The sequence below is a fragment of the Coturnix japonica genome, chromosome 5 (assembly GCF_054131305.1).
Source record: "Coturnix japonica strain WE chromosome 5, WE-NBRP24, whole genome shotgun sequence".
NCBI lineage: Eukaryota > Metazoa > Chordata > Aves > Galliformes > Phasianidae > Coturnix > Coturnix japonica.
The window spans coordinates 30,493,871-30,516,037 of NC_140667.1; the positions used below are offsets into that span (position 1 = coordinate 30,493,871).

At 39.4% G+C, this 22,167-nt stretch overlaps 1 protein-coding gene across 8 annotated transcripts in view; it reads left to right on the plus strand.

The window, feature by feature from the left end:
* The window catches only part of MEIS2 (Meis homeobox 2), a 168,944-nt gene that overhangs the window by 5,367 nt on the left and 141,410 nt on the right, over window positions 1–22,167 (plus strand). For all 8 annotated transcript variants that reach the window (XM_085550384.1, XM_085550380.1, XM_085550381.1 and 5 more), the window contains exons 6-7: window positions 658–807; window positions 10,818–10,932. In XM_085550384.1, coding sequence (XP_085406510.1) covers window positions 658–807; window positions 10,818–10,932 — 265 coding nt within the window. The remainder of the gene's footprint in view (window positions 1–657; window positions 808–10,817; window positions 10,933–22,167) is intronic.

A 22,167-nucleotide genomic window follows, 5' to 3' on the forward strand; every position in this document is an offset into this window, starting at 1 on the left:
CCATGCCCAGCCCGGCCCGGCATTTTTTTGTTCTGTGTAATTTCAACCGAGTCATTACATCTATACATTATTAAACCCCTGACATCCTCCTTACCCCTTTTCTCGGCAGAAGCTCTTTTCCTGACTCGGAAGCACTATGTTTAACCAAAAGAGAAACGCAAGCCCTCCAGCTTCCCTCTCGCTCCGCCAGGAGCATTAACCCCAAACGAGCAGTAAATGTTTGGAGGAGGCAGGGGGCCCTGCAAGGCGCGGGAGGGGCTGTGCCCGCGCTGGGAGCGCCTTTCCCAGAGCCCTGCCAGATCTCCCCGGCCTGGCCGGGGCCATGGCCGAGCCCCACGGTCCTGAGCTCGTAGCCCGGGCCGGCCCGGAGGTACCGCCGGGCTGCGGCTCCCCTCTCTATGGGAGCTGCACACTGGGTTTGCCCCGCACACCGGTCTGAGCACACTGTCTCTCTCTCTGTAACTTGTTGCTGCGGCAAGTCTCAGGAGAATAATATGCGCTGCAACAATTTCTCTATTGTTTCCTTGCCTTCAACTATTGTGCCCCTTAATTAGAGTTACTCGTGGAGGAGCTCAGAGTGTTGTTCTTGCTCCCAAAAAGAGTTGCAATCCGATAGCTTGCCCTTACTGATGCTATCACTCCTGTTGCTGCTTTCAGGTTCACGAATTGTGCGATAACTTCTGCCATCGGTACATTAGTTGTTTGAAAGGAAAAATGCCAATAGACCTCGTTATCGATGAAAGGGATGGCAGCTCCAAGTCAGACCACGAGGAACTCTCAGGATCTTCCACAAATTTAGCTGACCATGTAAGTCTTTCTGATTTCTTCATGGCACTTTCTGAGACTTCTAAGTTGCTCAGAGTACATGGTCCCCGGTTTCATTGTTTGTGGCTGTTGTCTGCTGGTACTGTTTCCACCTTCAGTGAGTTCGGATCCCACCTTCAGGCTTTCCCTCTCGGTTTCTAAAGTTGTAAAAACGTGAAACTTTCCTTCTGTTTCCAACCGCGAGTTTGCAGTGATTGGTAAAGTTTGCTGGTCCGGGCGACTCGGGGAGGCAGTGGACTGCTTGGTGTGGTGCTCGGTGATTTTTTGTCCTTCTTTGCCAACTCTGTAGTAGATGCAGCAACACAGGAAAACAGAGAGAAGAAAGTTAGGGAGAAAGTTTGCTGCTCTCCTCCCCCCTCCCTCTGGCGGGGATGACAAGTGATGAGAATTATTGGCAATACTACATTGCATTAAAGAAGGGGGTTAGCATATGAGAGTTTCCAATGCTTGTGCTTTAGAGCAGCTTATTGTCAGAATATGGACTTATTGCCAAACGCCTGAAGCATCTTCATAATAAAAGACAGTAACCTTGATGAAGCAATTATTAACAATGTATTACAGAAAGCTGGAGAGAACGATGATGGAGTAACCGTAGGTTAGCGGTTGATTTTAACACTTGCGGAGTTGGTGAATTCGTGCTATGTGTGTAGGACTGAAGTTGGTGTGTGTGGTGAGCAGGGAGCCTTTGTTTTTCTGGGTTTGGGAGCAGCTCCGGTGACACTCAGAAACATGGAGAGGCAGAAAGACCTCGGGATGTGCAGGGAAAAATTGCAGCTGGTACCACAGAGAGGGAGTGGAGAGCTCTGGTTAAAAAGAGTGGGTGTGAACTCTGGTTTATTTATAGGAACGCATCCCTGGGGGGGAAAGGGGGTTTACGCAGTTTTAGATTCAATTGAACTCATAATCTAAATGATACAGTCTAATATTTTAGCGGTTGAAATATTAATTTAACACCCGGTGTGAAGTTAACCATGCTCTGCACAGGCGCCCGCCCTCATTTCCCTGCACGTTAAGCGGGGCAGCTCTCAGCCCAGGGAGAAGCAGATTTCCAGGAGCTTTTGTTTCCTTTGAAAACACGTTGTTTGTGTGTGCGTTTGGTAATTGCATTAGACCTGGACTGAAGCTGAATTGGCAGATAAAATAATCATAAATTCTCCTAGATGCCCCTCATTGTAGTGCTTAGTTCCAGAGCCCTGGAAACATTTTTGGAGCCAAGCCTTAGCTTTCATTTTCTCATTTGCGTGAGGTAAACATTGCAGAACAAGATTTCTGTGATGCTGTGCATTTGAAATCTATTATTTTCAGGGGAAACAATATATACACAGCGGTCCCTGAAAGTTTCTCTGCTTGTCAGTTATCTCACATGTAGATAATAAAGTCTATGAGGCATGACACTGTTTCAAAAATATTTGTTTTATGGCATTTTAGAACCCTAAATGTGCGTGCATAAGTATTATGGGGGAGTAGGAGAAAAGAAATTAGGGTGAGTGGCACCTTGAAAACTATAGGGTCATTGTGTATAATTCAGAGCAATAGAAGAAAAAAAAGTCCATGTTTTTCCAGTACGGTTTCTTTACAAGAGTGTGTTTCAAGTGGAAGTGTAGAAATGGAGCATGCTTATGTTTATATTGAGGAGATTAGATAAACTAGCCTGTTTAGGGTTCTGGCAGATGGCGAATGCTCAAGCCAATTTGCAGTGCTCCATTATAATATTTAAATTCGCACACAATGATAGGACAGGGGTGGAGGGGGTTAGCGTTTTGATAATTTGATAACCATTATCTTCCCTAAGAAGAATCTCCTCTTATTTTTTTGTGGCCCAAAATGCAAACTCAAATAAATATGACAACCCATTTATCTTACACCCGTTAGGGTTTACCACTTCATTGGGTATTATAATTTAAAGCCTTTTATTTCCTGGAGATTTGAGCTATAACATTTTTACTTTAGCCCCCTGCTATTTGTTTTGAAAGGAAGCAATAATTTGTGCAACCAGAACACCAACTGGGAAATGAAGAGTTGTATCACATAGTTACATTTTATTCATGCGTTTTGGGAAATGTGTCTCCTTATTGGATTTTTTTTTTTCTTTTAAATATATTAGCTTGTTTTCCCAACAAAACTTCAACACCCTTTTACAGCTTGGTCAAACTACTGTTTATGTACATGCTGGTGTTTACATTGTGCAAGGCTGCAGCAGGAAGAAATATTTTATTTGTAAAGTAGGAAAAGCTTTAAAAATTGTTAATATAAACATGTTTGACTATCAAAAAGCATGCTATCATTTGTGAGCATCTACCTGAAAATGTGATAGTTCAAGCATGCAAATTTGTCCAATTTGACTCTCCAGGTTTATTTTTTCATTTGCTTTGATATGCATATTTAATATATAGCCCCGGGCTAGATCTCATTTGGTGAAAGTTGGTGCAGGGGTGATGATGAGCCACTTCAGAGGGACAGAGACAGCATGTTGTTTCCTCTGTTTTATGTATTGGCCCACTATTCTGATCCAGGGGTCTTCCCCTCATGGTTTTATTTGCACATGAAATACCAGGAGCAGCTCCGCTGATTGGCTATGAATAATGATGGCCAAAAAGCAGTGTAGTTGCATTTGTTGTGTGCCAAGGTTTCTCCTGCGGAGGTGACAGTTTGTGACAGCTGTTTGACACCCCAAAAATCCATACACCTCTGTTCTTATTAAGCGATATAAAGCTACATCCTGTATGTGTTTTCTGTGCGTGCAAGGGCTGGCAACAGTGACAGTGGCAGAGCAGAACCGGCACCTAATGCAGCTCCCCTTTTTGTTCCTTGGCTAGACCTGAAAATGTGCCATAAGTAACAAAAAGAATAGTGGCATTAGCTGATATTTACCATAGCACTTCAGCTGGGATGCTGAGATACAGTGCTTCCCCTTTCAAAATCTGCTTCTGTATTATTTATATAACTTAGCTGGAAACCAAAAGCAAAATCAACAAAGGAATGAACTCTTCAGAGGTATACCTGTGCTGGAAAGAGACATCTGTACACAGTTGTGCTGTATGTGTTTGGCAATAAATGCGTACATCGAATTCTGTTTTAGTGCGCTATTAACTGTTATGTAATACAGTAAGTGTAAGGGGTCCGGGGACTTGGTAGATCAAATAGTGCAGCTCTGGCCACAAGAAGCTGAAACTTTTGTTATTACTCAGCTGTGTTTAGTAAATATAACAGCCCATAATTAGTGTTTGAATTTTTAACACCCTCATATTTTTTTTATTGCTCTGAGGTATTAGCTGTAGATGGGAAGAAGGTAATTACAGCTATGCCCTGGCTGAACCAGATCAGTAAGGAAAGAAAAAAAGGAAAGAAACCTTTCCAGCTGCAGTTCGAGTCAAGTCTCCCAGCACAGACAATTTATTATTGTTCAATATAAACACGCTGCGCCCTATCCTGCATTCTGCATTCTGCCTAAAATATCTGCTGAGATTTCCAACAAATCCCATTTTTCTTTTCTTTCCAGCTATTTGAATCTGGGGGGGAAAAAAAAAAAAAAAAAGTGACGCCTGTAAAATTTGGGGATTTAAACAACTTATTTTTCCCAGCATAGATTATAGTTTGTCCTTTAGTTATGTTTCTTTTGTACCTGGGCTCACCTGATGCCATACAATTCTTCCTTTAGCACAATCTACTTTGAAGCCTAGAAATTTTCCTGTAGAAATTTATGGCTCTCCTTCCCCTGGCTTTCATGGGGGCAGGATCCAGGCCTCAGTCTTCCTGATATTTGTTTATAAGTTATAGTCAATTTGCAGCTGAGAGGTAATAATATACAGATCATCATTCATAAAATATAATTAAAAATGGATAGAAATATACATATGTCTCATTTTTTATAAAAGGACTGTTGACAGGTCAGAAATCTGATGCCTTAGCTGTAGAAGAGAAATATTAGTCTGAGTATTAAACCTTTCAGCTCTCACATGAGGAGATACGTATATTTTGTCCTTTTGGACGTACAGACATTTTGTGTTTCTTTCACATTTCTTATTGAAGAATGGCCTGTGCAAATTTCTGACGTCTGCTTGCAGATGAGAAAAAATTCCAGCTATATAATTAAACCTTTTGGTAGGGTCTGACTGAGGAAATTGCTGCTGGGCTGGTGCTGCGCTCCTCAGGCACGCAGCCATGGCAGACCTGGGTGGGAATGCTGAGCAGACCCCAGAGGTGCCCTTCCTGTCTGTAATGGGTCAGAAGGGAAACCAAGGAGCTCACTGCAAAAAAGAAAAAGGGCAAACTTGTTTCTTTCATAACCGAATTCCTCAGTGCGTGGTTCAGGACTTAGGATGTCACTGTAGGCCTCTTGATCCTGAAGAATCGAGGAGCATCAGGAAGTTTCTGAGACAGTAGAGAACATCATGTATTTGCTCTTTTTGATGGGCAGCGCTAAGACTAGTTACCAGGCATCTCACAATCGAATATTTTAATTTTAATTTGGGTTCTCTCAATTTAAAATGACATTGTATTTCAACATCTACTTGATGCTGGTTTTCCCTCTTTGGTTTGAGTTGTCTATCATTCTAGATGCAGTGTAGCCACACAGAATGACGTAAAAGGACAATTAAAAAAAACAACAAAAACCTGATTTTTCAAGTCTCACTTCTTTACTGACAGGTGGATTATATGTCTGATTTCAATCTGAACTGAAAAATACAAAGCATGTAGTTTTAAGAGCGTTGCTACATTCTAGGAGTGTCAAAAATTCCTCTAGACAACTTTACTCAAATGTGAAGCCAAGGGGCAAGAATGTCAAAATTAAATATTGTACACGTGTAGATATGTACAGAAATATCTGATGGAACACGACACTTTCTGTTGTGTTTCACTTGTGCAATTCACACACAATTTAGTTATTAAATCACAGTGAATATGCACCTGTAGGAAAACATACCTTGTTAAAAAAAAAAAAACAAAAACAAAAAAACATACGCAATTAGAGTTTTCCATGGCTCATTTACTTATTGAAAGTTCCTTTATGTAATAAGTCTATATCTGCCTCGTTCCATGGCAGTATCTAAGATATCATCCTGTACATCTGAAACACACACGCAAGTGTGCACACACAAATGCAGATGTATGTATGCAAAGGGGTTCTTACACCTGGTATAGCATGCCATCTTTGGATACACTGTGGTGCACAGAGACAGATTTTTGTGGTATCGGTCACACCAGTAATTTCACTGTGTTTACAGGTGTTGCTTGTGAGAACAAGGTGAGCAGGATTTGGATTGTATTTAGAAAGGAAAATGCCACCCATGTCAGAAGTTTTGTTCAGGTTTGTGTTTGAAAAATTAATTTACAAGAGCAACCTCTAGACCTTTGATTCCACCTCTGCTAACAGAGTCCTACAGCTATTGCAGTTTCTTTTAGGAAAGCAAGTCATGCTTTATTTGTTCACACGAGATAAATGGTTTTGTCCATTTCATCTGATAAAATTTAAGGCCCTGATCCCGTCATGGCTGTGTACTCCAAATGCTGGTTAACGTCTGTGAGCCAAATCCTGCTCAGCGTACTCACATGGATATCAGCTGGCCTGATTGATCTGGCTTCCCAGTTACAAATAAGAAGCAAATTCCTTATGGTTAATTGAGTCTTTAATATTGCTATAAAAAACACTGTGAGATCAGAATCAGCCCCAGAGGGACTACGTACACTCAAAAAATTTTCCAGACTTTGCCCAGTGGTAATTCTGGGCATGCATAATAACAATTGCAATTTGGCTGAAGGTTGTCCTCTACCAAATCTGTTACAACACCACTATTCAAGAAAACCTGCAGCAATTAAAAAACTCTTACAGTTTCCAGCAGATCTGCAGCATTGACTAAAGAGTAGTGCATCAGATTTGCTCTGTATACCAAGAGACTCTTATCCTTTCTGCTGTTCCTTTCTAGATTTAGCAAAATTCAACAATGCTGCTATATCAATTTTATTTTATTTTATTTTTTTTTTAAACTTTCAAGGGAAAAAACACTGTTGAAATTGTGTTTTCTAGGGAAAGCTGTGCGTGTAAATGAGAAACAGTGGATAGCAGAGGAGTGATCTCCTGTGGCCCTGCTAGTACAAGCTTTTCCCATATTGTCTCCTGCTTTTATATTAATTACAACTTGCATTATCAGCTGTGAGTCTGTAGCCCAGCAAATAGAAAATACTGCCCCTGGAGACCTAGCTTCTTGTATCTATTTTCCATCTCCTTCTATTGTGCTCTGCTCAGTATTCACTGCTTTTCTCCTGGTAACACTGCTCTTTAACACAATTAGGTAAGAGCAAGAGGAGCACCATATTTGACTCCCAGTTATTAAAACTACTGGGAATAGATATGTATGTGCTGTTTACCTTCCGTGGTACATGTCATTAGTTTAGGTCATGTGTGTGAACATTTAATCATGTGCAGGCAAACACAAAACAGGTGATTGCATTTTAGCAGGTATCATCCATTCTCTTTGTCATATTTCTGTAAAGTAAATTACTAAAACTTGCAGAAAGATATGAGAAGCTATGCATACAGTTTATATAATTCAGGGTACCTATTTGTTTTTCTATTCTTTACAATGCAATAACTTCATACAAATTTCATGGAAAAAATGAAATAGAAAATTAGAATTATTATCGGAAGGCTTTGTATCAGGATGGATCTCTCCAAACTATACTAATAAAGTGCTTCTAGTGAAGCACACTTTAGGTCTGTCATTGTTTCTTTTGCTTTGTTTTCTTGATGATGAAGGCGTACGTATAAATACTAACAATCAGGCATTTGGTCAGGAAGTTTTCTTGAAGGGATGCAAAGTTGGAAACAGTCTGGGGCAAGAAAGAAACTGCACAATGATTCTAGTCCAATAAAAAAGAATGCTGTCATTTTTATGAGGCTGTAAACTCCACCCCAAGAGTTATTCACCATTTTTTAAAATAAAACTAAGTGTAAAACGAAGCGTAGCTGCTTCCCTTGCTTTTAGACTCTTCCAAAATTCTACCATTGCCTCTTGTAAATACTCCATCTAACTATTTCTGTTCTTCAAGAAAATTTTGCCAAATTGCTTCCTCAATAAAACTATGTCACAAAAAAATACACTGAATTTCCAATCAGTCCACCCTGTCCTTCCAAAACTGAATGAACAAACTGAGGTCAGGAACAACTCAGCCTGGTAGGGACAGCAAAAGTTTTCAACTGCAGCAAATCTTATTTACGGAGTCTTTCCAAATCACCACATTTTTGAAACAGAAAGGCTGGTCTAAGCTTTTGAAATACTCTATGATAGGTTTTGGATGGCATTTGCCTTAAAACATAACTGAGGTGTTACCAGTTAATTATTGTAATTTTCTTATGTGTGATAAGGAGCTCCAACAGCAGCCAGCTTAAAAGAGCCTGCAGTGCATAAAATTAACATAACTCACTGTGTTCCCTGAAAAGTTAAGCCTAGGTGAACATGTTGCAATTATTACATTTTCTAAAAGAAGGTTCCAGCCTGGTGTTGTTGGAGGGCTAAACTCATGCTATGCTATTGTTTCTTTTCTTTTTCATGTATTTCTTCTAGCTCTTTATCTGATTACCATCCGGCAAACAGCTGACGCTAAGAGGCTGCAGAGGGCTGAAGAGCTCCTGTCTGCTGTTTGCCTTCAGCTTGAAGCTATTTGAGTGGCTTCCTAACTCAGAGATAAAAAGAGAAGCTCATAGGCACAACTGTGTTTTAATTGAAGCTGCAAAGAGACTTACACAGTTTTTGCATTTTATTTCCATCTGAACTTTTCGGTAACCTTTTTTTCAACTGTGATTTTTTCATTATTTTTAAATAACATCTGGGCTTCCTGAACTTTCAAGCCTGATGCGGTTCTTTTTCTGCATCTTCCCACCTGATTCTGTAAAATTACGGTAATTTTTTTTTTTTGTATTTTTTGAAATGAAATTGTAGGGGCTTACAGCATTATGAGTTATTCTAGGGGCCTAATTAATTTAACAACAACAAGGAATATAAAATCCCACTGTGGTTATTACCATTTTTCTGTTGTGGGTCTGTGTGAGAAAAGGAGATTGGTCTCACAGGTTTTGGAAGGGTGGTGGTTTTGAACTGTAAATGCTATTGCGCTGTCAATTGTGCTGATAGGTGAGGTGAGTTTAAGATCATGGACTGTCATCTGATCTACTTATATCTTCCTGCTGTGGAGCCCCATACGTGCATGCATGTGTGTGTTTGTGTAGGGTGAAGGGGGATTTGGATCCTTCTCACCCTTTGGTCACCTAGAGCTTTATTCAGAGCCTTTTGAAGTCATAGGCTCTTCCCTTTGTCTCTGCTGTGATCTGGGTCAGGCCCATTAGATTTATGTTACTGGGTTTTGCAGCAAGACGTTATTTGGCAGTTGTATTTTATGTTGCTATAGAGCATGTGGTACTAATCAGTACTAGGAGATTACTTTGAGATGTTTCATTATATATTTGGGGAGCTGATTCCAATCACACTTACACTGAATTTTACAATGGCTAAATCAGATGATTTTAGGGAACTTATTCCTATTACACACTGGGGTAGATGAGGTCAGAATTGGTCCCTCTCAAAGAATTTAACAAATCTAGTCATTTGCTGTTTTCAGGCTTTCCTCATGTTTTAACAGCCCAATGTTATTTCATAAGGCACTGTTTGTATGTAGTCAAACCTAACAAACAATTATTTTATTTTTTTTTGAGGGGGTGGGGAGAGTAGTTTTTGGAGGTTGAGAGAAGATTTGTTTTTTGCTTTGTTTTTGGATTATTATAGCATGCTTGATTTAAGTTGTCACATGCAGGTGACAAGTAATGCAGGTCCAGCCCCTAGTCTGATCTGTTTCATGTGTTCTTGCTCTCCTTTTCTGCCAGAGGAAATTCCATCTCTTGCCTGCCTTCATGTGGTGCTGATAAAGCTCTTCCTGTACAGTAGAATTCCTGTTTTCCTTTAAGCAACAGCAGGGTATTGGGAATGATCAGGAAAGGGGAGGAGGACAGGAGGAGAATACACTCAACAAAGTAGTGCTAAACTGTAACATTAACTTTTCCTCACTTATCCCTTTAAATAGTAGCTCCTCACTTCAGGAAAGCCAATACTCAATAAATTAGAAAGCTATCATTAATGATGTAACTAAAGTATAGCGGTTGAGGAGTTACTTAGCCAAGTTTTACAAATTCCATACGTCTGTCTTCTGTGTTCTCTTTTGTCGTGTTTTATGCATAGTAATATGGAAAAAAAATACATAAAAATCACTATACGTGTTATTTTAGGTAATTACCTGGTGGTTATTCTTGACAATGCTTGTAAGCGAACTGTTAGAGTGATACAGCTAGGAAGTCTTTTGAAATGTGTCACATCAATGTGGTGGTTGGGGGTGAGGAAGCATCTTCATGTTATAATGCATTTCAGAAGCAGCTTCCTTTTTTTCCCCTGAATTTTTGTATTTGTCTCAAGGTTTTTCCACCACGCAGACCAGTGAGAGAGAGGATAGTGTGGGAGGGCATGTCCCTCTCTCATACACATTCTCTACTTGAAAACAGTTTCCCTCCTCTTCCTCTCCCCTCCCCTCCCATCTCTCATCAGTCTGGAAAAACAAAGTGAGGAGAGATAGTTTACATGCCAACTGCCCTGATGTGAACACTCAGTACCATAAACTGTGCAGGTTGGTTGGTGTTCTCCTCCAAGCCCCCCTGTTGCTTATTAAGGAATGTACATATAAATGTGTATATGTTATTATTTTATTTCTTTTTTTTTTTTTTTTTTGAAAAAGTCCTTTATTTTACTAAATAAATTTTTGTACCTCCTCTGTTTGTCTTTGCTGTAGAATTATGACACTGTGCAAACAGTATCAGTGTTTGGCACATTTCACAAATGCTAATGTGTATACTTTTTCCCCTCTCCTCCCCTCTTCTCCTGGTTTTCTTTCTGTTCTTCATTTGCTGTTGGAATGGGAACTGTGGAAAAAATTCCTTGGCACTCTGACACCAGAATCCTTCATCTTGGAGAGACCACGATGATGCAACCTCAACGCACTCAGCAGGCACACCGGGGCCCTCCAGTGGGGGCCATGCTTCCCAGAGTGGAGACAACAGCAGTGAGCAAGGTAAAAGGTCAAACTTTTTCCCTGTGCAAAGTAGGCATGACTAAAATAACCTCAGCTTTTTTATTATATCAGTCCATCTGCCTTAGAGTAAACATGGAGTGGCAGACTTGCAGTATAATCAGCTGTAACTTAGGGAGATGGTATTTCCTTTTCTTAACCCACTTAGCTGTATTTTATTATTATTTCAAAGAGAAATATCTAATCTTCAAACAAGCTTTGTAATAACAATTGATTAGTTCTGCCAATTCCTTTACAAATTTGGTTATCTACAGTTTATTTTTGTGTGGTGTAAGTAAATATAATGACAGACATACTCCCCAGCTGTGTTGCAGTAGTGTGAGCTGGGTTGTAAAGAGAGAATTTAACCTGTAGCTTTAGCTGGGGAAAAGTTTCCTGTATGATGTTATCAAGCTGCTAACTTGAAGTAGGTACAAACTCAAACTGGACAGAAAATGTTTCCTGTAATGTTTATTCGTACAGACTCGTGTCTGCATCTGAATGGTAAATGGAGATGTACCTGAACTGCAAAACATTTGTTGTGTCTGCAATGAATCCCTCTCCAGTGTTCAGGGGATTTGATTATTATTTTAGGACTTTTTGTTTTATTTCCTACTGCCTTGCACCTTGTGTGTGGTCATCTGCATCCATGCTGAGTAAGTGTCAAAAGCTGTCATCTTGATATGATAGTGTTTTACACTTGCCTGTTAGAAGCATTAGTGGCTCCAGCAGGTGTGAGACTCAAGCCTTAAGCACTAAAGAGTGGGGTAAAGATGGACTACTGCCACCCATGGACTCTGGCTCAGAATGAGCTTGTAGTGGGATCCTCACTTGTTTTTCTTTGCTGTCATGCTAAGCCTCAGCTAACAAATATGACACTACCTTTACAAGGCCTTATGACTTGCTCCCTGCACCTGTCACATTTTGCCAGTGCTATTTCCCTCACTCGGTGGTCATGCATATGCCATGTAGCCAGGTGACAGACGTGTGATCCTGCTAGCTGTGTGGGAGGACCAGAATGGAATGGCCTTCAGGGCTGCATGCCTTGTGTTGCAGGGGCTCTCATGTGGTTCATGCTGTGCCTCGATGGCTACGCTGCTGCACCATTTTACCTTCCTCATGAGGCTGCTGTGTGGCAGGGAGATGCTCAGTCTCCCTCACAACCTGGTGTCTCAAGTGCAACCTGTGACATTTGTCTCTCATGTGGCAGATTGGGTTTGTCTCCTATGTGTACATCTTGCTTGTGTACTACTGCTGATAGAAGCAGTGATGGCACAGGGTGTGATCTTTGTTCAGTGTGAGTTGTTTGGGATGTGTCCTTTGCGGCTGATCTGGAGCTGCACAAGGCCCAACATGAACTCATTGTTCAGTGACTTGTGCAAAGGGAAGCCTGACTGCTGAATGGCAAAACAGTGTTATGCCTACTGGCTGGCCACAGCCTTAACTGATTGTGAAATGCTTAAACTGTGTCTTGTTAAGATTTGAGATGGCAAGAGATCACATATACTTAAAAAAAAATAGATCCTCTGAGTCATCTGTGACTGTGTTAATTCTGATAGTAGGTAAGAAATTTGCTTACACCTGTATCTCTGCTCTATCGAGGAGCCCCTTATAAATTAGGAGTGCTTCTCCAAGCCATGCTTGATGGTACAGTACAGATCCCCTGTACTGACATCCAAGAATCTTGCATTTCAGTAACTATCTGATTCTTCACCATGCAAATTGAGGTGCTGGAGGAATATTTCTATGCATGAAGGGAAAAGTAGCTGGTTACAACTCTGTGAGCTTTCTACTGAGAATGGACATTTCTGGCAGTATATGTGACTTAAACAAACCTGTTACGCTTATGTCTGCAGAAGATGAACAGTTGCTGAAGGGCCAAATCCATCACCAGTGTTGCCTGGCCTAGCAAAGTGAAACATTGCTCATGCACTTCCCTTTGTACTCGGTTGGGCCTTTTAAAAGGAAGCAGTCGTCCAGTGGCAAATCAGCATTCCTCTCAGCTGCTGGCAGCTGAAAGATGTATGATCGTACAGTGCAGGAAAAATTCCCATTGGAGACAGCTTTGGATTGCTCTCCCCCCTGAACCCTGGGAAAGATTAGAAAGAGGGAGGTCTGGTGCAGAAATCTGCATTGAATTTTCTGTATGCTTCTTAGAGGGGGCAGGGTCTGCTTTACCACTGAAATGGCAGTGAATCTGTCCCAAACACTTCTAAGTGTAGTGGAATGCCCTTTGGAGTTGTTCTGGAACAGCTACCTGTTTAGGTCAGCCTGGTTTCCCTGCAGTTTTGTTGAGGCCTTCCTCAAATGTTGTATTTGACTTGTCCCAAAGGGTTTCTTGGGAAGGGAGACTTGTTACAGAGTCTTAGGTTACATTAGCAACCTCTGGGCTCTTCTACTGATATGTGGTGGCAGCAGCGATTGATTCAGACTAGACCCAGTCTATTTAGGCTCCTGGGAGCTCTCCCTCCATGTGTCTCATCTTTTTCCTTAAGTTTATGATGTGCGTGTAGCTTGTGATTTTTAGAAGGAAGTGAGATGGGTGAGTGATGACGTTTTTTACAGACTTTCTCTGCATGAGGTAGTTATATTTACTATATAAAATAATACATACATAATTCCCAAAGCTGGAACCAAAACAGCTGTAGTCATTTTGGTGGTTTATGGAGGACAATCTCTTGATGACAATTCATGCCTGCATTTTTGGCACCAAAAGGGTTAATCTAGTCAATGTTTGATATTAGATGCACAGGCACTGAAAGGGTTAAGGAAAAGGCCTTCGGGCAGTAAATGTTGAAAGATTATCCTAATTTTATTAGCAGCAAATGTCTATGTTGTTCTTAACATGTCACCTCACTTGTTCAACAGAAAACTAAGCTATATAACATATTGATCATCTAACAAACCTAAGTACTAGTGACCTGTAATCTACCAAGCATTTATTGACTTTATCCTGGTTCAGATCCACAAATGCAGATCAATGCCATCTAACACCATTTTAGAGATCAGTAATTATGTAGCAGGTCTGATTCTTTTTTTTTTTTTTTCCTCCTGTGCTGGAAAGAGAGAGTTAAATAGACCAATAATAAAAATAAAGTACTCTAAACATCTTACAAAGGAGAAAAAGGAGAAGCTGATTTAATGGTCTAATGAGGCCATCTTCCAGAGACTTGTTTTGTGTAGGGCTTGCTTTGACCTTTCGCTTTGCTCAGGAGCCCAACGCTTCATTTTTCACATTCTTGCAATTACGTTAACGCTTCAAGCATTTCTGACTCCAAGTCAGCTAGCAACACCAGGCATAACTCAACACTGTGAGTTTTTCTCCTCTCTGTAGATTCATTAACAGGTCACTGGGGTCCCAACTGAAATTTAAAACTGACTGGTTCTGTTGGGTTAGCTGAGTTATAGCAAGGGAGATGGCAGGAAAGGGGCTGAGAGAAGGGGAGAGGAGAGAGAAGACTCTGGGGTTTCTGTTGGGGAATATATGTGTGAAAACCTAAGCAGAAGATTAAAAGGTGTGTGCAGCTTTATCATCCACCCTTTTATTTGGAGGGGAAGAAAACAGATCTGAAAGTCTTTTGGGGTATTTTCTGGATTCTTTGAAGACAAAAGGTTTTCTTTGTTTATTTGTTTTTTGTTATTGTTTTATTTTCTTAAGCTACTGCCTTTACACACAAGGATAAATGACTTCTACAGTTGTGCATCAGTTTGTACTACAGTGATGGATATGATGCTTCCAAACTTTAATTCCTATTTAATCTCTTTATGGGATATTTCAAATAATGAATTTGGCAGATTATGCATGAAGAGTGAGAAATAAATCTTTCTAAGGTTTAAAAACATGTGGTCTACAGGAAAGCACCAGGGAACAGTTTCAGTTTTGTATTTTATTATACCAGGATTTTATACTTGATTTATCACATTCTTAGTTTGGTCAGTGAAAGGGCCTGATCTGGAGATGTCAGATGAGGGGCTGGAGTTTTTCAGGACCTTTTGGGAAGTTCAGTGCCTTTTAGGATTAGGCCTGGGGTGATAAACTTGTCTTCTTACTTATGGTCAAGAAGCTGTTTCTAGGTTTTGCAGAAGTAATGGTAATAAATGAGCGTCAAATTCAGTTTGCCTTATACGTTTGGTGGCTTGGTTGTTTATTGTGGCTGCTTGTGCTGAAGGAAGAGGATGTGTCCCTCCATATCCGAGGATTACTCTCTAGGGCAGTATCTTTAAGTCTTTTTGAAAAATTGTCTTCCATGTTTCTGTGGCAAAGACTCAATACAAGGTCCAGGGCTAAGTCAACTGTTAGCTGATGTTAGCTGAAATCATGTGTGTTAATCCTAGATCACACCTCTGGGTTGATGCAAGTTTGAAATGTTAGGCAGTGTAGCTCTTATATATCATCATGCAATGGACAAATTTGTTTATGAAAGTAGCTGATAGTGCCTGAAAGCCTGCCTTTTTACTGAAACTACATAGAGCTTTGAACCAAGCTCTGATAGAGAGAAAAAAAAGACAGGGATAGTAGTAATAATAATGAATAAATAATTTTAATAATAAAAACAATTTGTTCATACCAAGTCTTGAAAACTTAATGTCCATAACCAAATACTACAACTATTTTCCCCTGGCATTGTATATGTAAGTAAGCCTGCTGAGGCTAACTAGTACACATGTTCTTTACAAGGATTCAGAATATGTGTTTATTTCTTTTTATTTTTATATGTAAAGCTATAAAGTTTAGCTTTATTGGAAAAGAGCTGTCTTTTTGAAAGAAAGAAATTTCCTAATAGGAAAGCCCAAATATCCAGACTGTGAAAAATCATACTTTCCAATAAATAATGCTTCACTGGAGAGGCATTATTTCAGAAGGCACAGCTCTCATGAAGGTGAACTGTATGAAGTATGAAAAAACTCCTAAAGAACAATGACTTTTTTCAGCAGAGGAAGATACAGGAAGAGAGTAGCCCTTATTAATTCATCTTTTCCTTTCAAGTTTGAGGGGCCCGTCCTTGTGTTGATATGTATGAGTAATTCCCATTAATGGTGGTGGGAGTTATGCATATGCACTGACAGAAGAATAGACCCCTTAGTGTTCAAAGCACATGAAATTTACATTTTTTCCATTGCTGTAATTGAGATGTTGACAAATTGGAGAATATTGATGAGCCTTTGTTTTAAGTATTTCTTGCCAAGTTTGTTTTATTTTTTCATGGTTTGAACAATGGTGTGGGTTCAGCAGCAATGAATAATCAGGGTAGAGTAAAGATAACTTTCTATTTCAATATTTTGATGTGCCAATACGAAATAAATTGTCTTAGGCAAATGGAATATGCTGTTTTAATCATTAGCTATGCATGAAAGAAAAATTGATGTTGACATCTTTGCTGTAAAATCGTTGTAATGGGGCCTTCCTTACAATTCATTTTTGTAAAATTCATTTTGTACATTTTGCAGCAATTGAACAATCCCTGCACTGTGAATAGGCAGAATTCCCAGAAATACTGAGACAGTTGGCCCAGTAACTGCTGAGCTCACACTGCACACCACATGCACATTAACCATAATGATGCCAGAACCAGCTTAGCTAAATATAGTCACATTTTAGTATCCTACCACCCTCTCTTTTCTTTCCTTCTATTGCATGAACAAATAGAGCTTTTTGCATTTCTTATTTGATTGCTGGGTTGTGGGAACATTTATGTCCCTATCCACTATTCAATAAGTAGCAGTAAAATTTCATAGTGAATCTTTGCTTCATATGCTGTTTTCTAATGTTCAGGCAGATTCCTCACTGTTTATTAAATTAAAGCTCAGAATATGCAGGATTTAAAATCTTATGTTTACATTTAATGTCCTCACCTCACTCTTAGATTGAAATCCACGTTGTTATATTTATGCATATATCAAATCTATCAATAGATACGTCCTAGAAAACATTTATTTCCATATTTGAATGTGCTATGCAGGGGTTTCAAACACAGCCCAGGAAAACTCTGTCAATGGAATGTTTTCATAGTGGCAGTAATCTCTTTAAAATAACCCTAAATACAATATGACAGATGCCATCTGGAATAATCTTTTGCTAGTTGCTTTCAACTTTTATTTTTTCCTACAGCTAAGTTCATCTAAAACTGGTCACTTACTGTTGTGGTAAATGTAGTAAACTCTTTCCTCCTTGCACATGTACATTTGGAGTTTACTTAATTATACTTAAGACATGTTTTTCCTCTGCTTCGTGTTGCTTTTTCTTTTTAAATGCGTGTGTGTGTACATATATATTTATATATTTGTATTTCAAAACGAAGAAGGTAGGATTCCTCCTTAGGCCATTCTTTTCATCTCAGATCCTACTCAGCCTAACCCAATTTGCCTCTGAATGTTAGATAACATCCCATTTGCTAAATTACAATTGTATGCTTGTTACAATATTAATGGTTTCATAATGCAATGCATTCAAACATACAGTAGCAAGTGCTTAAATGTCTTCCTGTGTTGTTACAGACTGACTAATTTCTTCCTATATGTGCCAACTTATTTGAAAGATCTAGTGTTGGAATCTCTATTTTTTTTATTTTTTTTTTTAACTTGGTCGTGTAAAGGGATGTCTCCTGATGCCTGTTAGAGTTTAATTTAGAGTAGTAATTAAACTTGAATACTGCCTCATAAACAAAAGATAAACAATAAACCAGCCACGTTCCCTGCTGTTTCATAGCTTTCTTTCCCAGATGTTTTAGCCTGATAATTTTTACATAGTGCACTACCTAGCAAAGAGTGCTACGGACGGAGGTCAAAGCCTTGTTCTTTGTAGCGAGGTTTGAAAAAACTTTTTAAAATAATAATTAAAAAAAAAAAAAGTAGAATTTTCCTTTGTGTAGCTGATAAAATTTGAAAACTCTAATTGACCTTGCAATTCTCTCCCTCTTGTTCAACATGATGGAACTGATTTAAAGAAAAAAATAATTAATTTTTTTTTTTCTTTTTTTTTTTTTTCCTTAATATTATGGAGCATGGGCTATGTATTAAAGTCTTCTACTATCCTTAAAAAACAAAACAAACAACAACAAAAGGTACCTGCACAGGAGCTTCTTGCCCATGCTGGCTGTGAGCAGACACAGAAATGCTCACAGCAGAGTGCTTTAATTCATCCAGCTGCCCACTCGGGCTGTAGGAGCTGGCGGTCCATTCCTGGACTGCTCCATGTCAGCCATGATCTTTCTAATTGCCAGGTAGGAGTGGGCCGCTCGTCTGCAGAAGCCATGTTATTTTCACTGGGTGGGGTAATTACTGAAAGCTGAGAATAGCTGCACTAAAGACACAGGGATACTTTCATGATCCCATTAGCATAAGAGTGGGTAAATTATTCATGCCAAGTGAGGATTCTATGGGGAAAAGTATAGTTAATGCACATAGTTTTTAAATGTATCCCTTTCTGCTCTGAGACTAAATTCTTGTTGGATTCAGTTCTCAGACATTTACGGGAAAGCTCTAGTGGCATGTTAGACGCAGTTCATCTCTCTCTGTTTGCAGCGCTCTCAATAGAGACCATCTGGCAAAGATCCAAAAGGTGATTAAACAAAATGATCAGCTCTTGTTGCTGTGTTACATGTCCAATACTCTGGATTAAAAAACATGACCCACAACACTCGGCTAACATCTCTCTTTCCCCCCCCTTTTTTTCTAACCCCCCCTACCCACCCTACCCCCCCCCCCTTCCCCTGAAAGAATTCAGATGGTCCGCAAATGTCTATGCCATCTTTGTGTCCTTATGGCCCATAATCATGAACAGGTTGTGCAAATGGCTCTTTCTGTAACACGGTCTGTTCCAGCAGCATAGAAACATTTCATATTAATTGGGTCAGTCTAATGTTCATAATGACATGGGGAAAATTTACCCAAATGTGTTCTTATAGTAAACACTTAAAATGTGTCTTTCTGCTATTAGAAAGTGAAATTTGACATTAGGCTCATGTGGCTGTTCTATTCATTTATTTATTTATTTATTTTTAAGTTTGGAAAAAATCAAGCCATGACACTGTCATCTGCTGAAAATAGTTTAAAGCCCCTTTTAACCAAACAAATGAGGAGGGGAGGGGGACGGACAGAAGATGAGCTGTGGTTTAACACCACAATCAGGGATGAATTTACAGTGCTTTCAGAAGAGTACTCCCTTATCATAAACAAGCCGATAATCACACTGAATCTAACTCCCAATTAGCTCTTTCCTCACTCGTGGAGATCAGCATACATGTCCTCCTTAAGCCGTGATATGTTGCTGTTGAGTCAGACAGAACATTTGTATACCTTATGTCATATTCAGAATTTAAGGATTAATGCTATATATTTACTAGAAAATGTAGCTAATCAGCAAGGTAATTTTTCAAACGAATCACTTCAGTATCTGAGTTAAGGTAAAAATGCCAAGACTGTGAATAGAGGACATATGTATCTTATCTTTTTGGGGTTGCACCAAATGCCAAGTACTAGCGCAAATTCAACAGAAACCAGACATTGTTGGAAAGTAATTAAAGAAATATTGAAATTAAACCTACCATATGAGTGAAATATTTGTGGGCCTGCTTTGTTGCATACATAGCAGTGTGCAAGGAACTGAGCAGTGTTTCTTCCCCCTTCCTTTCTTGGTTGTATTTGACTAAATATCAAGGAGGGATCACCTCTGTGTGTTTGGAATTGGGACTGTCTTCACCCTGCAACCACCTCCAAAATCAGCGAGCTTGCTTTGAGCAGGAATTTATTTGAAAACTAGTGATAAAATAAACAAAGCCTCCAAATCTACACTAAGAAAATCCAGTGTCATTGGTAGAGGCAGCCCACCCTATTGCTGTCAGCTCTCCTTACTGTGAGGTGGGCAGCAATAGGTAAGGGTGACGGACGGGCTGAGCGCCTGTGGAGGGATCTCAGCTCCCCTGAGTCAGGGCTGTGCAGCAGATGAAAGGGCCCCATGTAGCCTTGGGGGTCTTCAGGCTATTACAGGGCAACTCATGCTCTGTTATCATGCTGATTTTCAATTGATTTTTGGCTGTACAGTACTTGTTGAAGGCCCTCTGGAGCATCAAGCACTGCATTATGGAACTACACATTGTAATATGTGTGTGTCTTTTGTCTTCCTGCTTTCACTTTGCCTGTGTTAACCATTCTGCAATGCTTCAGTTTCCAAGGGTGTTTTTATAGCTGGAGAAGAACAGGTGAAAAAAAATCTGACAATCATTTTTAGTTGTCTCTTACTGAGGTCTGATACATTCATTCTTAATTCTGGTATTTCAAATCTATCTGATTTTAAGTAACTGCAAAGCATTGCTTTTAACCTGTACAATTATTTCTACTCTAATTGACTGATCACAAGGTACCAATCAACCCAGGCCCGGAGTCTAAATATGCTTTCTTTTTCAAACTTGCTGTAAGATTCCTTTCAACAACTGGCACTAGAGATTGTTGAAGCTAGGTGGTTTTTTTTGCAGTCTCAGCTCTATATGCTGAAATGAGTCATTTCTCCTCACTTCTAGCTTCTCCGTTCTCCACACAAATGATTGTATCTCTCAAGTAGGTTTTTCATTCACCAAAAATTGAGTGATTTACATGTAAATCTTGATAAGATTAGGATTTTAAAGATCAGATTGGTGGCTGAATATTTATACTATGGTTTTCAAAATATTTACCATTCCAACCAGCAGTTTCTACTACACTAATGTGTGTAAATCTTCACCCATATCGTAAAAGATATGAATGAATATTTAAAATGTTTTCATTCTTATAAAAAGTACTTGTAAAAATGCATGTAGAAACTTAGGCTTGCAGTTTTCTGGTCTAATTTAGCGCCTGAAATGACAGGAATTAGAAGAGAGCAGTACAACTGTATGCAACTGCAACCTTAGTTACCTTGCTAGTTGCAGGCATGATCCAAATAACAAGAATGGTCACCAGGAGGACATCTGTTATTTTGGTGCCCTGCCTGTGTTTCCCTTTTTGTTGCCACGAGGAAAGATATGGATGTCTACTCAGGAGCAGCTATCTGCAGAACTGAATCCAATAGACTCTTGAGTAAGTTGCATGGGCTCTCTGGCCTGCATTCTTTCCCATCTGTGCAGTGGGCACAAGCATAAGTAAATGTTGCACAATTGTTATGAAATGGTCATTTGTTGTCAGTGTACTGCTCATATAGTCCAGGAATTCAGGGTTATATAGGAAGTCAAGTATGTTTCTTGCATTGGCTTCATAAAGTTCATTGTGGCAGCACTGGATAAACTGCATTTGTAAACAGTACTGCTTATTTTAAAATAAACTATTTTTTTTTTAATTTTTTTTTTCAAAAAAGATGAGAAAAGGTAAATTAAATACTAATTATCCCTACACACACACACACACACACACACACACACACACACATATATATACACTTTTTTTAAAAAAAGTAAGACTAATAAACTTAGTATTGAAAGATGACATGGATCACCTCATCAATTTCTAAGTGGTATATATATGAAGAGAGTTCTAAAGCGATGCTTCCAATGTTTAAAAAATGTATCATTATATACGTATATTTTGCACTGTTCTTGTTTTGTTTTGTTTCATTTTCTCCCCCTTGGACATTCACAGTAAACATAGATGAAGGAAAACTTGATTTCTATTGTTATGTAGGTATTAGGGATCCAAGGATAATATTGGCTTAAAACAAGATTGTGCAATGCACTGTCTTCATTTTTCCTCTAGGATTTCTCCCTGCTCTAGAGCTATAGAACAGGTTGTGGTGTTTAGTGACCTTGCGCATCAGTAGTTCTGTCTTTTAAACACAGACATTGATTTTTCTCATCCTGGCACAAGAAGATCTAGCACACCCCCCGCTCTGTTGCCTAAGAGCTTTCAGCATGCACACAGGCAGTGGTGGTTGAGAATGAAGGCTTAGGGCATCAGAATTGGCAGAGGTATCATAAACAGTCTGCTTTATATTTAGAGCTTTTTTGTTAACTATGGAATAGAAGGAATCTATCTTTTTGTAACTATTTTATTACTGTTTGTTATTGCTTTTACTCTGAACAAACACATACAAGTTTAAATGTAGTGATTTGGGTTTCCACGGAACGTAGAATAGCATTTCAAAATGCACTGAACAGGAGTCCTGCTGATAGTACTCACAAAAAACCCCTATCTTCTGTTTATGAGCCACGGAAGGTTTGAAGGAAGGCAGTGAGAATTGGCTAAAAGCAGTTCTTCCTGCCTAGGGGGGGTGAA